The 16,232-nt window shown below is 36.4% G+C and overlaps 1 protein-coding gene across 10 annotated transcripts in view; it reads right to left on the reverse strand.

Annotated features, from left to right (window-relative positions):
* LOC106072251 (myoferlin-like) overlaps positions 1 to 15,775 on the reverse strand; it is a 76,744-nt gene extending 60,969 nt beyond the window's left edge. For all 10 annotated transcript variants that reach the window (XM_056007168.1, XM_056007135.1, XM_056007112.1 and 7 more), the window contains exons 1-2: positions 15,545 to 15,775; positions 13,289 to 13,344 (exon numbers count right to left, since the gene is read on the reverse strand). In XM_056007168.1, coding sequence (XP_055863143.1) covers positions 13,289 to 13,344; positions 15,545 to 15,638 — 150 coding nt within the window. In that variant the 5' untranslated portion in view covers positions 15,639 to 15,775. The remainder of the gene's footprint in view (positions 1 to 13,288; positions 13,345 to 15,544) is intronic.
* Between the last annotated feature and the right edge of the window lie 457 nt (positions 15,776 to 16,232).

Genomic DNA, 16,232 nt, shown 5'->3' on the forward strand with positions numbered 1-16,232 from the left:
ATTAGAATATTTTTCAAGTAAAACATTATTCGAAAGGTCCTTTTTAATAGTACGAATAATGAGCTTTAGGTCAGGAGAATGCGTTTCTGCAGTGAAGATTGAAAGAAAACGCTTTTGGCGTCGGGGCTTCGCCCCGATCTTCATTTATGGGTAATGAGTTGTAGATGTCAGGAGAATGCGTTTCTGCAGAGAAGAATGCAAGAAAACGCATTTGGCGTCGGGGCTTCGCCCCGAACTTCATTTATGGGTAATGAGTTGTAGATGTAAGGAGAATGCGTTTCTGCAGAGAAGAATGCAAGACAAGGCTTTTGGCGTCGGGGCTTCGCCCCGAACTTCATTTATGGGTAATGAGTTGTAGATGTCAGGAGAATGCGTTTCTGCAATGAAGAATGCAAGAAAACGCTTTTGGCGTAGGGGCTTCGCCCCGTACTCCATTGATGAATAATGAGCTGTACTTGTCAGGAGAATGCGTTTCTGCAGTGAAAAAAGCAAGAAAACGCTTTTGGTGTCGGGGCTTCGCCCCGAACTACATTGTGAAGAATGAGCTGTACTTGTCAAGAGAATGCGTATCTGCAGTCAAAAAAGCAAGAAAACGCTTATGGGGTCGGGGCTTCGCCCCGAACTCCATTGATGAATAATGAGTTGTACTTGTCAGGAGAATGCGTTTCTGCAGTGAAAAAAGCAAGAAAACGCTTCGCCCCGAACTTCACCAGAGAACCTTATAGCGCTGCCCCAGTTGTTTTGTTTTTCGCCGATGGTTGAGAAATGCTGCTTTTTTTATTCTCATATTTATATATATATATACATATATATATATATATATATATATATATATATATATATATATATACATATATATGTGTGTGTGTGTGCGCGCGCGTGTGTGTGTGTGTGCGTGTGTGTGTGTGTGTGCGCGCACTCTGTATGCACGTTTATGCGTAGGGTTAGGGTTTACTGGGCGTTAGGGTTAGGGTTTGGAAAAAAATCGCCCCCCCCCCCCCACTCCAAAGTTCTGGATCCGCTAGTGCAACAAACACACTAAATATTCAAATGGAGACTCCAACTATAGCCTATGAGAACAAGAGAATGAGCCAAAGTATTTGTCTTGTTTGTTAAAGAGACTGGTCAATGTGACATACAGGTTAGCATGTGGTAAGAGAGAACTCCAGAATGGAACAGTGGCCTACTTCTGTTCTTTTCTAGACTGGTCAGACGACAATCCTAGTGTATGTCTAGGCGGGAGTACTTGTTTTTTTTTTTTCAAGGCCTGCTAACTGGGGTTAAATAACTATTCAGTAATATTAATTCTTTTCTTGAAAATTATAATCTCACTATAGAATAAGAAACTCAACCACCACTTTACGCCCAAACTCATCATTTTCTTACATTTTACATGCCCGTTTCAACTATTCATAACATTAAATATGAAAGTGTTTAGCAAGGAGAAGGTAATGGACAGTATGTCAGGGAGGAGGAACGCAATTCGTAAGTCTCTTTTTCTTTAAAAAAAAAAAGGGGGGGGGGGGGAGCGGGTCTACATTTTGGTGTCAGAAGTTGCGTGGCAAAGATCTGGTGACATGATGAATATAAGACAGATTATACATCACCGTAATGTGTCGGCTCGGCTAGCCTACGGTCCAACTCAGTAAACAGTGTGATGAATGCTAGAAAAAAATGCACGTTTTATTTTCTGCAACAGAAGCCTAAGAAGATAATCTTCACCTTTTTGAAACGACATAAATAGTAGAAGAAGAAAGCATCAGAGATTTGAAATGTAATGCTAGCGCATGGCCTGATAACATGAAACAAAGTTTTAAACTGGTGTAGGGGGGCCTACAAGGTGGAGGATTAGTACTGCTTGGTGGCGGGTAAACAAAGACTACGACATGACACTTTTATCACAATGAGGGTAATTCGATACCAAGTTTATTGATTTGACAAGATTTTGTACAAATAGACAAGAACATAGATAACCAACTGACCAGTTATTCATTTGACTACCACGCGCGACAAAGGAGTGATCTTATCTTCCAATTAATAAATATCCAACTGACTAGATGGTGTGTGGGGCTGAGATAGGAATATTACGATGCTGGGGAGAGTCTCAGAGATAACTGCTGGGAGTTCGAATTGAATATTATTGTGAAATACTTTTTTTTTCTTAATCCTAAGTAACTCGAAATGAAAACAAAAATCAATTCAACTATACACCTTTGGCAGTCACAACCTGTTCTTAGACATGCAAAGGAAAATGTAACCGTTGGTGTGAGAGTATCATAAGCATACAGCACCTATTGTTGGGAGTTCTCAACACAGGAGAAAGGTTTGCATTGCGAGCATTGGACATTCTAAATGTTGCAATTTATGGGACACTCTCCACTTTAGAAATAAAAGTAAAAGGACACTCCAGTTTGACAGTGTACAAGAGACCAAACATTTCAACATTAACCTTAGTGAAAAGAGTTCAAGGAACAAAAATAGTTTTAACGGGTAAAACAGTATATGCAGCAAACTGTGCTTTGGAAAGTGTGGGGGTAAATATCATTATCTTTCGTTCACATTGTTTCAGTTTCATCCTTTTCTTCGCGTTTTTTTCCCTTTAAGTTTCATCCTTCTTTTTACGTTTTTCCCCCCATGTTGCATCCTTCTCTGTACATTATTAATACAATACTTTGCAAAGACGTTATTTTTCGGAAATAATTTTTAAAATTCCATTTCCGATCTATCCAAATACTGGGCAAATTGTGTCCATCCAACCAATGATTGACTTCCTGCGCTTCTTTGTGTATTAAGCTTGCCAAGACTTCCCGAGGAGGTCGTAGGGTACACGAAGTAGAGCAGGAAGTAACAGTCTTCTTTCAAGACATTTCTTGAGTTTGTTCCTTCAGAAATGAGGAAGACATACGAAGTAGAGCAGGAAGTAACAGTCTTCTTTCAAGACATTTCTTGAGTTTGTTCCTTCAGAAATGAGGAAGACATATATAATATCCAAGTTCAAACCTACAGGGAATAGCTAGCTTCGAACTTGAACCGTCGTGGGCACATCTGGAGCGCATACCACAAAACCGACCATCAAATTTAAAAGATATTTTTAAAGTTCTTTCGGAGCTTGTCTTTACGTGAATGTGTGAAAGTACTTTGTATTCAATCGGTCGGTAGTAATAAGCTTCAGACTTGGGTGAAAAGTACAAGGCGGATTTGTTTTTTCTACGGTCTGACTGAATAAAATCAAGTAGTTTTATTTGAACCTTACACTGTCTCACAGATGGCTCTATATGTAGACCTCGTGAATACGTTAAGTCGAGCTGTAGGACCGGATCGTGTAAATATTAAATCTAGTCAAATCAGCACATCAGGATGTTTCCTGTCACACACGCTTGAAGGTAACTTAAAAGTATGAAGGCGGTGCGGGGGTGTAGAAGGAGGGCACGCATCAATGACTTGAAATAGTCGGATCATTTCATTCGAACACATCTAGGTGTCAGGGATTCTCAAACTAGCGTAAAACACAACAGACTATTTCCTAACGAAGTAATTAAGAAAAATTACTATAAATGTTTACAAGTCTTTATATAAAAAGAAGATTAGAAGATGTATAATACGATGTTTCTGTGTAACAAAAACATAATAATTGTAATAATTGAAACCTAAGGAATATGAATTACGATTGTGTCTCTTATGTCTACGATTTTTTGAATTAGACGTAAAAAAATAAACATTTATTGATTATAGTCAGTGTTATTCTAAACCAAAAACAGATGAAGATGAGAACAAAGATATTTCTCGCAAAGCCAGGTTCTGTTGGACCAATCTAGAGTTTGTAGTGAAATCTATCACCTGTTTGTCACCTAGAAAGGAATTTTAGATTCATCCACTTTCCTGACTTCTGGCTGTGTAAATTTTGTAGCCTGACTCTATGACTCAGTGTTTATTAATTTTTGCTCCCCATGTATATCTAAGTGTGTATTTTGGCTTGCTTTAGAAACATGCCACCCTGTGTATTTATGTCTGGTTGAACCAAAAAGTCTGTGTATTAATTAAGTCTTGGAGTGCATTTTTTTTATTCAATGTGTGTATTAAATTGTAAGACTTGCTATTTGAACTGTGTGTTTGTCAATGCACTCTTTAATCCTCTTATCTTATTCCTTCCTCCTAAACTCAATTGTTTCTACCAATTCTCTTCTTATCTGTTCACTGACAATGGAATCCAAACGTTTGCTGAACTTCAAGTATGTATTAGCTAGTACATGCATGCGAATTGATAGTAGTACCTTTTGTTTTGTCTAGCTCGGAGCAAAGTTAAATCACTTCAAGTATGTATTAGCTAGTACGTGCATGCGAATTGATAGTACATTGGAAATAATTTTAAAAAAAAAAGAAACAATATCAATTAGTGCCATTTTGTTTTTGTTTTGTTACCTGACAGATCAAAATGGTTCGTATTTTTATGGTGGGAACTACTCAGCGTTGAATCATTTTGGACAAGGTCAATATAATAATGGGACGAATCTGAGTGCACCATGTGGCAGCCTCATTACAATTTGTCATAAAGATAATTGCAGTGCCAATCAGAGCTTGTGGAAAGGATTCTTTTAATGGAGCAATGCACGGATAAACAATCACAAAAAAAGGATTTTTCCTCCAAACTAAACTCTATTACGACCAAAGTATGTTGTGTAGCGATGTCTCCTCAAACCTAAATTATATGGAGACCAAAGAATGGTCTGTAGCCCCATTCGTTCCTATTTTTTTGAAGGAAAGATAGTTGGTCGTTAGTCTGTATGCTCACCACTTAGCTTACTTACTAAAACGATAACTCACACAGTAGATGGCGTTGTGATTTGAAGCCAGAAATTTGACAATGGCCATAATGTGGTGAACATTTTCATCTGGTTAAATGTATTGGGCTGGACACAAACGCCGAGAAACGAAATTGTAACGTCCTTTTATTGCCCTTCTGTATTGTGTTGTTCATGGCGAGAGCGTGTCCGATATAGTGGCATATTGTTTTGGAAGCGATTATTGCATTTCTAATTTATACTGCGTCTATTATAGTCTTAGTTAGTCATGCTTGTCAGAATATCTGATGATAATACATATCATTTCCCATCACTGGACTATAATATGTGTTTGAAACTTACTAATTGTACTAAGGGCAATGCTCTAAACAAACTGGCTGAATTGACTTGTTTCGCCTCGTAGGCCAACATTTTCCAAAACAAACTAAGTAGCCCAATCAGCCTCGCAGTCTGACCTAAATCTACAAGCGTAATTAGGACTATACTTAGTTTTACTCTTTCGACTGATAGTGTTGGATGTTGTCAATAGCTAACCAGTCCACTGAACATGTCCATGTTTTAGTGGTTAGTCATTATCAATCGACCATCTTTTTGTTATGAAATGGGAAAAACCACTAAACCATTGACAGATTAAAATCGTTAAGTAATTAGAGAACAAAATAAGTCGTCGTGGTTGTTTCGGGTTGTATCCCAGTATCAGTTAACTAAGTTACGGGCCGCTTTGAACTGAGCCATTAGGAAACTTGTTACTTTTGTTGGTTTTCTGTATGCATAAGGAAACAGAAAGGCGGGTAAGAACCCTCACATTTTAGAATGTCTATATATCATTTTAATTTATTGTAACAGCCATAATGAGTTGCCAATAGATGATGGATTTGTTTAAAATTATTCTTAACGACACAGGTGCAACACATCCGCCAATATGAGTGCACTTTACGTTTAGAACAGTTTTCATTGCCGTACTAACAACATAAATATTTGCCTGCGTAAAGAAACACAGGAACTTAAGACTGTCGCCTGTGGGCAATGAATGTCCTGCCAAAGAGATAATATCTTTCTAGCAGAAAGCGCAAGAATGTGTGTAGCTGTGTCATGACACAACGACAACATTAGCATTTTATCATTAGAAACAAAAATAATCGAGGGTTGGGGACAATGGGAGACAAGAGAGATAGGGACAATGGGAGACAAGAGAGATAGAGACAATGGGAGACAAGAGAGATGGAGACAATTGGAGACACGAGAGATAGGGACAATGGGAGACAAGAGAGATAGGGACAATGGGAGACAAGAGAGATAGAGACAATGGGAGACAAGAGAGATAGGGACAATGGGAGACAAGAGAGATAGAGACAATGGGAGACAAGAGAGATAGAGACAATGGGAGACAGGAGAGATAGGGACAATGGGAGACATGAGAGATAGAGACAATGGGAGACAAGAGAGATGGAGACAATGGGAGACAAGAGAGATGGAGACAATGGGAGACAAGAGAGATAGAGACAATGGGAGACAAGAGAGATAGAGACAATGGGAGACAAGAGAGATAGAGACAATGGGAGACAGGAGAGATAGAGACAATGGGAGACATGAGAGATAAAGACAATGGGAGACAAGAGAGATAGAGACAATGGGAGACATGAGAGATAAAGACAATGGGAGACAAGAGAGATGGAGACAATGGGAGACAAGAGAGATGGAGACAATGGGAGACAGGAGAGATAGAGACAATGGGAGACATGAGAGATAAAGACAATGGGAGACAAGAGAGATAAAGACAATGGGAGACAAGAGAGATAGAGACAATGGGAGACAAGAGAGATAGAGACAATGGGAGACAAGAGATGAGAACAAAGGGAGACAAGAGAGATGGAGACGAGGGAAGACAAGGGAGATGGCAAAAGGGAAAGACGGTAGAGATAGGAGGGGAGAAACAAAAGAAAAGGAGACATGAGGTGACAGAGATGAAGTCGGGGAGAGTCTCTCTTGCAATAAACATGCTTTTACTGCTTGAAGCGTTAGTTTGTTTGATTGTACAAAGACACACACTCTAAATAGCTATACATCTTCATATGCCGTTCAAGTACACAAGACATTTCGCTTATATTTAAATGGTAAGCGATTGACACGCGGAATCCTTCCGTAACATTAACTTACTAAAGCCATCTCTCTCCGAGGGGCAGAGAGGCAAACATGAAGAAAATAAAAGAAAAATGTCACAAGGAAAAAAAAAGTTATTGAACAAAATGTGTTTAAGCTTTAAAGCGTTTAAACAACTGCAGTCACGCAGTCATTTTGTCACTCTAACCCAAATACTACACTTCAGTAAAGGCCTGCGTGTAGACTGTACTTTAGTTACGGCTTACTGACTAAGATGTTACATTTAGCAAGTTACTGTGAAATATTTCAGAGGCGGAGAGGCGGCTGAGTGAAAGTTTGTGGGAGGCTGTACACATCAACAGTGTAAAAACTACACACTCATTAAACGATATTTTTTTGGGCAGTTGTATTTACAAAGTTGTATGTTTTTAATTAATGTCCCTCCTGACCTCAATCCCAAATACAACGTTCGTTTGCTTGGCGAAATGTATACAATAAAAACTTTTTTTTTAAAATGCAACCCTTTAGGAAATGTATAACTGCGGTTGTTGATTTGAAACATTGTATGTATAGCGTGCCATTTTATTAGTAGTATTCTTATATTTGTTTAAAAAGCCAGATATTGACATCGCAGACATATTGTGGACGTTAGTGTAGTAAGCCACAAAAGACTTGATGAAAGTTAATTGACATTGTTATTTTTTTTAATTATTTCATTAATAATTATAAAATAGTGTTTTAGTTTTCATTTCTCGAACCTTAAAAAAAAAAACATAAAAAATACTTTTTTAAAAAAAAAGCTCATAAGAAGTGTAATTGTATCAATTAGTTTGGATCAGTCATTTGAAATAAATTTAGACCAGCAACAATAAATAGGTGCGATTAATAATATTTTGTACCAATTGTTTTTGTTTAGCGTTATTTCATGGCTTTAGCTTTCTCACTACGCTATGATCCTATCACTTATCTGGACCAGTTGGGAAAAGGGGGGGGGGAGAGAAATTAAGGGATAACTGAAAAAGGAGGGGGACGACCTGAATTCGAACTCGTGACTCAAACCTCCTCGGACCGACGTGCTAACCCCTCTGCTAGTGAGGTATTTGTGACTGGAGGAAATTGTAAATTTTTTTTTTTTTTTTATTGTTTTAATTAAGAGGAGACTAATTAACCTTATACCACCACTCCAGTCAAGTACAATTTCTTTCACTTGTTCGAGATACCAAACAAAATAGTTAATTAGCAATAGTTAATTAACTAATTGGTTAATTTCTTTTATTGATTGTGCAAAATTTCAGTTTGATCCGAAATTTTGTGTCAGAGAAATAACGTGTACAAACTTTTTACCAGAGAGACAGATAGATTTGATATAAGCTTTGTAAAAAAAAAAAAAAAGTCGAAGCCATTGAAATAATATTTTAATTGATAGTGTCAGTCAGAACTCAAAGAAATGTTTAAATGTTTCATTTGGGTGGAATATATATAGGCCTACATATATATATATCAGAGGCAGTCGCTGAATAGGAAAAAAAAATTTAAGAGCGGAAAATTGAAGAAAAAAAGTATAGATACTATTAGCAGAGTGTAGCAGAAGCCAATGAGATTCTAGCCTGGCAGAAAAACAAATCTTGCCAGTTCTATCACCTAGACTTGCAATAACACAATGCCATTATTCATTAGGTTGAGTCATTACGTCTTTGTTACACACTATGATAGAGCTGAACTCGAAATGTTCTAAATCAAACAATAACAAGAAAAACATTTTTTTTTAATTTTAAAGACAATACCTCCATCGTTAAATATGAAATATGATAAAATAATAATAAAAAAATAATTTAAAAAATATTTGATTCCATTCGGGTATCGAACCCGAATCATCGTCAGCTGCTTTGAAGTTGAATGTTTGCAATTTTTTTTTTTTTTTTGCATAGGTCAGGGCGGAAGACAAACTTATGCAGTTATTTTTATATGTTTATATTATGGACATCTAGGTCTAACACTAGACCTAAAGTTTTGATTTAGAACTCTTAAGATCTAGTGTAGATCAACTTCTTAATTAAGAATGTAGATGTAATCTTTATTAGATTTACGTGAAAATATAAGCACCGTTTATAAACATTAATAAAATTGAAGCAACTTAAATTAACTGTTATGCATAATTATGGTAATACGGCTGACTACGCCATGTTGGCTCTAGACCTAGATAAATTTGTAAGTCTCTAGCCAAATTTACATTTATTTATTTTTTACTCTGAAAAATTATAATGGTCAAACAAGAGTTATCCAGTTGTGGCGAACTAGCTAGTAATTCTTTTCTCAGCGATATACACCAACTGTTAAATTTCTAGGAAAATCGTTAGAGCAGTAGTTGAGATCAGCGTCCACCCTCCATGAAGGAGTGACTTAAATAGATGTATTGTAATTTAAAAAAAAAAAACATTTGTGCCAGGTTCCTTATGTCCATGTAGTTCGGAATCTTGGAGTTTTGTTCGACTCAACACTATCTTTCGACCCACACATAAGGGTCTTTATCTGCAGCTGCGCAGATTAGGCCAGATCCGACCATATTTGACAACAGAGTCAACAAAAAAGCTAGCTGTGGCATTCATATCATACTCTCCCGCCTTGACTACTGCATCGCCGTGCTAGCAGGTATACCTGTGACAAAATAGCCTAGCTGCAACGTATACAGAACAACGCCGCTCGAATAGTCCTTAGAAAAACAAGACGAGATTCTGCTACTACGCTCTTGCGCACGCTTTCCCGTGAAAACAAGAATCGACTACAAGGTGGCCACACTTTGTCATCAGTGTATATATAACAATGAAATGCCCTTTACCTTAGTGAACTGATCACTCCATATGTTCCTCATTGAGCCCTGCGCTCAATGGACTCAACGCTTCTAGTGGTGCCGCGTTTCTTCCTCAAAAGCTACGGTCTGCGCGCTTTTTCAGTGCATGGACCAAAGGTTTGGAACTCACTCCCTATTGATCTCAGATAGACAACATGCTACTCAACTTTCAAGAAGAACATTAAAACCTACCTGTTTAAAACTTTTTTAGATTAGTTTGTCATTTTAGCTCTCGTGTTTGTAATGTTATCACAGCGCCTTGAGCCTACATTTTGTTTGTTAACAGCGCTTTATAAATAAAATTATTATTATTAATGTTTACAATACTGATTTTAAAATTCCTTTGGGCACTTCAATATTATATTCAACTAATATGTTTGCTAAATATCACAGTTTATGAGTTGATATCCACATAATGTTTAGCGACTTCCCCACAGTCACGTTTTAGTGGGTTGCACAACAAATTGTTCACAAATAATTTTATCGAAAAATGTTCCCACAACAAATGGTGAACTAATTGTCGGGAACAAATTTGACCAAAGGTTGGTCAACAATTTGTCGTAATCCCGTTTTCGCCGGCGAGACTTTGTGGGCGCCATAAATGGACGCTCCATTAAAACTAAAAGGTGTGACACTACATTCTGTTACCAGATAAGATACCAGGTGTCTAAATCGATGGAAAAATAAACAATTGGACAATGTTCTGTTTACATCGGTGAATTGAGATCAATGTTCACTTCATCTAATTGTGTAACTATTTTGTTGAACACTTGACGATTACTTTTACCCACTTATTATTATTTGTATAGCCTACGTTTTAACACTTAGGCTACAAGCTAAACTAGGAGTCAAAATGAGAGTATTTTGGAAAATATAGGTGGCCTATAAATTACCAGGATGGTGTGTGACCAGCAGAAAGACCGGTCAACAACTGTTAAGTACAAGTAGGTCTAACCACTTGACCCATTACATCCTCAAGACTTGAGTCGCCATGGGGTAGGGGAGGGGAACTCAAATCTTTACAAATGATATTGAGAGTTCGGGACCTTGGGGTAAGTAGCGGTACGTTCTTCCACTCACCCCAATGACGTCAAAGTCCACTGCGAGCTTTGAAACAACAGGACGTGACTTCCACAGATAAGCAAGCTAGTAGATCTACCTTACAAACAGATGTGCCTGCATACCACAATTAATTGAATGTAATTTCGTGCTGAGCTGCTCTACACAGACCAAGGCGCGTGCTGTGTTGGACATGAATATTCATGACTCCAAATAGGCCTACTAATGTTGAAAGTGATTACCTCGCGGTGTATACGGTCACATAGACAATCAGAACAGACCAATTCAATAAAAGTAGCGTTTCATAAAAGTAGCGCTTCTCAATCTGTGTAATTACTCGGCAGGCATAGTTTTGTTTTAGGATGGGTCACTCGTAAGAAATTATGTAATGGCATAAAATCAGTTATCTGTGGGACTAATAGAAATAAACTAAGGAGTAGATGGAGAAACGCTGAACTGATCTGTAGACTAGGTCTATTATAGCTTCAACAGTCGCATTGTGTACTGATTGAAGGCGTCTTATCTATTATGTCTTGTATGCATTGTTTATAGTGATTTTGTATAGTTATAGCAACAATAGAGATTTTCTTAAGTAATATCAACAAAACTTAGATGTCATGTAGATAGATAAAAAACAACAAAAAATATTTAAGAAAAAATGCGATGAAAAGAAAACTAAATCCCCCCCCCCCCCCCCCCCAAAAAAAATAGTACCACCCCCTTCCATTTCCTTTTCTCCCCAAAAACTACTGAGTGTATATTTAAACTTCCCAAAGCAATGGCGCAGGGAAACTTTTTTTTTTAAATAGTAAATAAGAGCATCTTTCCTTCCATTTCTGAAGAGGGATTTAAACTTAAAACCCCTTTGGCTACTCTCAAAGATTTTTGAGTGTGTAATTTTTTTTTATATTGATGAGGTATTTTTTTAGCTTCAAACCCCACTGGAGGGAGGTTTAAATTTAAAACCCTTTTGGTTATGCTCAAAGATTTTTTAGTGTGTATTTTGCTTTTCTTTTTCATATTGATTTTTTTTTAGCTTTAAACTCCACTGGAGGGGGGAGGTTAAACTCAAATCCCCTTTGGCTACGCTCATAGCATTCTCAGTGTGTAATTAGCTTTTTTATATTCAAGAGGGGGTTTTATAGTAAATTTCGGAGGGGGGTTTAAAATCAAAACCTTCCTTAGCAATGCTCTTGGAATTTGGGGATTGTCATTTGCATTATTTTTTGTTTGTTTTGTTTTATAGAAGAGGGGAATTTGACTGCTAAACCCCCTTGGCTGTGCTTGGGCAAGTGATGGTTTAGTATTCAAATCTCACCTAAAATAAACAAAATCTAAGCAAAAAATCAGTCACTAAAGTCCGTCTCCCCCCCCCCTCATGCAGGGGGGGATGGGGGGATTTTCATTTGGCGGGGGGGGGTGTTGAAACCCCCCCCCCCCTGGCTACACCCATGGCCTCATATCATCAAAGTCATGAACAAACAAACTGCGGAGGACCAGACATTGAGCCTTACGCCACTAAATTAGATCAACGCTTTATTTAGACTGACAAATCTCTGTTAGGGTTTAGTTTTTATTGCCATGGTTAATAGCGACTCTTTTCTTTTTTCTTTACAACTTAAATGATTTGTTGAAAGTAAATCGTATTTTCATTTTGTTTTTCTCCTAGTACAAACAAATAGTGGAACGACTGCTAGTAGGCATAAAGGTTAAAATGTACAACAGCACATCAATTTTGTTTGACCCGAGGTTATGTGTGTAAAACATTATTTGCACAAGACAGGTGTGTATGAGTGTGCTCTATGTAAGGTTGTCAGGTCAGTTACAGAGAAGGTCAAGTGTTGAAATAAACAGTGTCTTGTCACCCACACTCAGGTGAACACAGCACAGGAGAAACCTTTTTCAAGACTTTAAAATTCTGATTTTAAATTTTCTCTAACTCTTTGAGTATAATCTTTCCTATTAAAAAAAATGTTTTAAAAAATATGTTACAATGAGTAATTCAAAAACATTCTTCTACCAAATGTATTGAAGTTTAGTTACCCCTCCACAATGGCCAGACGTTTTAAAGAGGACCAGCACAATGACCAATTACAATTAATTTCTCCTGCTTGATGAGCTTGAAGTCTAGGCATGAAAGCCCCAGTTTAAAAAAATGTGTATACAACAAAGTTGTATAGCTTCATATGCATGACATTCAGATGAAGGTTTTAAAAAAATAAACTTGACTTTTGTAACCATGTCAAAAGATAGAACTATAAAAAACAACAACACTTCCAACAGGAAACAAAAACAGAAGCAAGGGAAAGAGAAAGGAAAAATGGGACTATTATAGCACTGCTTCAAGAGATAGTTAACTTAAAACTCTTGGAAAGGACTCAAAAACAAACTGAAGCAACTAGCTGACAGAATACCTTACAAAACTGACACAGAGACACAGAGCTTAGGGTGTCTGAAAAAACAATGAACTTTGTAGATTTACCTCTTTCCATTGTGGATTTAATTCTCCTTTGATAACTTGTGTCTTTTTATGGTGTCCTATTGAAACGAAATATGTCATCAATATTTCAGCAGAAGGAAAACGTAGAAGTTATTTAATATAGATCTATAAATAAACTTTTTAATTTTTCTAAAGTGAAAAAAAAAAACATTTATTCTTTTTTTGTACAGATAAGAATATATAACTAGAGAATAATAAACAACATAAACTTACAATAGAAATAATTTTAATATTGCATACAATGATGTTTTTTTAGGAATAAGTGAGGACTGTGTTATTTTTAATGGTTACTTATTTTCAGGGCTTCCAAAAATGTAAAATAATGCCCATGTGACAAGATCTAAGAAGGTGAGAAGGACAAAAGGAGTGGATGACATCAAGGATCAGATAACTTTTCCTTTGCATATTTACAGCAGAAGATAGAGAGGCAGTGAAAATATGAAATAGTCAGCAGTAGTGCCCTATCATACTCATGTATTGTAGTTTTATATAAATAATATGTCAAAAGTTCTTTACTACAAATAGGCCTATACATGTCTATATGGCAATTGTGACTCTTAATTGGGCAAAACATAAGGATTATTTCATATTATTTAAAGAGTTCAATCATAAGAATGTAGATCTGTCCTAAAGCCCATACTATTTTGTTGTGTGGATAGAATTTCCCATTTCTAAACCCTTCCATAACCCCCCTCCCCATCAAAGGAAACTAAATAAAGGTGTAGCCTTACTCAAAATAGAAACAACTACTGAGTACTGTTTGGAACTCTATATGCACTAAAGTTCAGTAAAACACTTCTCTTGCAGCACTGTCCTGGAAGTTAGCTGTGTTTTCAGGGATTCCCTATCTCTGTACAAGGAGACAACTATGTTATACCAGTTCAATCTCTCTCATGAATTGGCCCAAAACTGAAATCTGTGCGTTTCTGATGTAACATCTTACATTGGTAGAGAACATGTTCAAGATATTCTGTGTCCTCTTGGTAGTGTTGACATCTGAAATACATTTTCATGGATCCTAGTGAACAAGGCTCAAATCTGGCTGTGGCCTTCTAAAGAATGGGCTAATATTGCTTATTCCTTTCTTGCTGCAACCAAGCATCCAACCAGTATGGGCATTTGAGATTCTTTCAAACTTTTTGTCCTATGCTGCACTGATACCAGCTTTTGTACCATTAGGATCAGCTTCACTTACAAATCATTGCATGAGCACTTTTGAAAGTATGCAGCTTCTCTGGTGAGTCTGGAAGAGTTCCTAACTTTACCAAATCTATTTCCTTTCTTTTGACTTTACAATAAACAAAAAGATATCCATTGCATCACCATAATGTATGATCTAAATTTACATCTAGCCAAGTGCTACAAAGAAAATGTGTAGAATAAAGGCCCATAGTGACTGAATGCCTTTGGGCATTAGTTTTATAGATCTAGATATAAACCTAAATAAATAATCTAAATAAATATATATATATATATATATATATATATATATATATATATATAGAGAGAGAGAGAGAGAGAGAGAGAGAGAGAGAGAGAAAATTAAATGTAGAGTCCAGAATAAGGTAGACTATAGCTCTAAATCTGGAATCTTAATTCTAACATAAGATTGAAATTTACTATGAATATGATACAAAAAACATTTTTTAAATAGAAATACTTAAAATAGATTTTGGATTAAATATTTAGATCTATATATAATGTAGTCGAAAATAACAGTTGAATCTAGAATATAGAAAACTTAGAATATAGAATCTATCTATCTAGACTAGTAGGCCTAGTACTAGTGTAATATTTATTTATTTATTATACACTAGTGTCTAGGTCCATCTAAATCTATAATTCTATATTGACTAGATCTACATCTAGATTATTTCTAGATTTGAGACTACAATTATTACCAGATCTAGTCTAATCTAGATCTAATTTACTAATTACTAAATTAGTATAATTGTATAATAATAATCCAGTCTGTCTAGAGTGACTAGAGTCTAATGCACAAATGGCGAAATGGTAATTAAATTGTATAAAATCTAGATGGCGACGAAAGCCACTTAAATAGTTATTACTCGCTTAACTAAATGGGGCATTAACCCTGTGTTAAAAAAACGTATTCTAATTCTTAACCATTTCTTCTCTCTGTACCCAAATATCCGACTATCACGGCCTAATACCTGTGGGCTGTAGCACGGTTAAAAATAACTCAACGAATCAGCAAGAAAACAGTCGCGCACTCACCTTGAAATTCCACAACAGCATATGGATCACACTTTCCAACAGCCTCTGGATTGGGCACATTATCCGCTCCAACAACAGTAACTTTAAGCGACATTTCAAAAAAATGTTTAACATAAACTTTTCTCCCCCCACAACCCCATAAGAATAAGTCTGTTTAGGAATAAGTTCATCGATTCGTGTCACTCGCACTTGGCCGTTCCTTTTTCTCCTTTTTTTTTTTTAAAGGGGGAACTACTCTAACATATTCGTAGGCGTGGCTTAATAAGTTTTTTTGTATGCTGTCAATTTAGATCTATCTATCTATCTATCTATCTATCTATCTATCTATCTATCTATCATTTTTAGATTTTAAAAACATATACAATTTATATCTAGATCTAGATCAGTGGTTCCCAAACTTTTTTGTCTCCTAGACCCCTTGCCATGTTTTTAAGTTTTCGGTAGACCCCCCAGCATTTTTTTTGAAAATTCATTAACTTCAGATGTGCTTTTCTCACTGATTACTATGCGATATATATTTATTGATGACATTCAAAGCAAAATAAAGCAAAATAAAATTTAATATGCATTACAAGAAGTAACTAAACAACAACAACAAAAAAACGCCTATTGGTGGGCAGCTTTGATAATAAAATGTCAATCTTGGGCTTCAATTTAGTTCGGGTTAACATTCTATCTTCTCGATTAG

The sequence above is a fragment of the Biomphalaria glabrata genome, chromosome 1 (assembly GCF_947242115.1).
Source record: "Biomphalaria glabrata chromosome 1, xgBioGlab47.1, whole genome shotgun sequence".
In the NCBI taxonomy this organism is placed as follows: domain Eukaryota; kingdom Metazoa; phylum Mollusca; class Gastropoda; family Planorbidae; genus Biomphalaria; species Biomphalaria glabrata.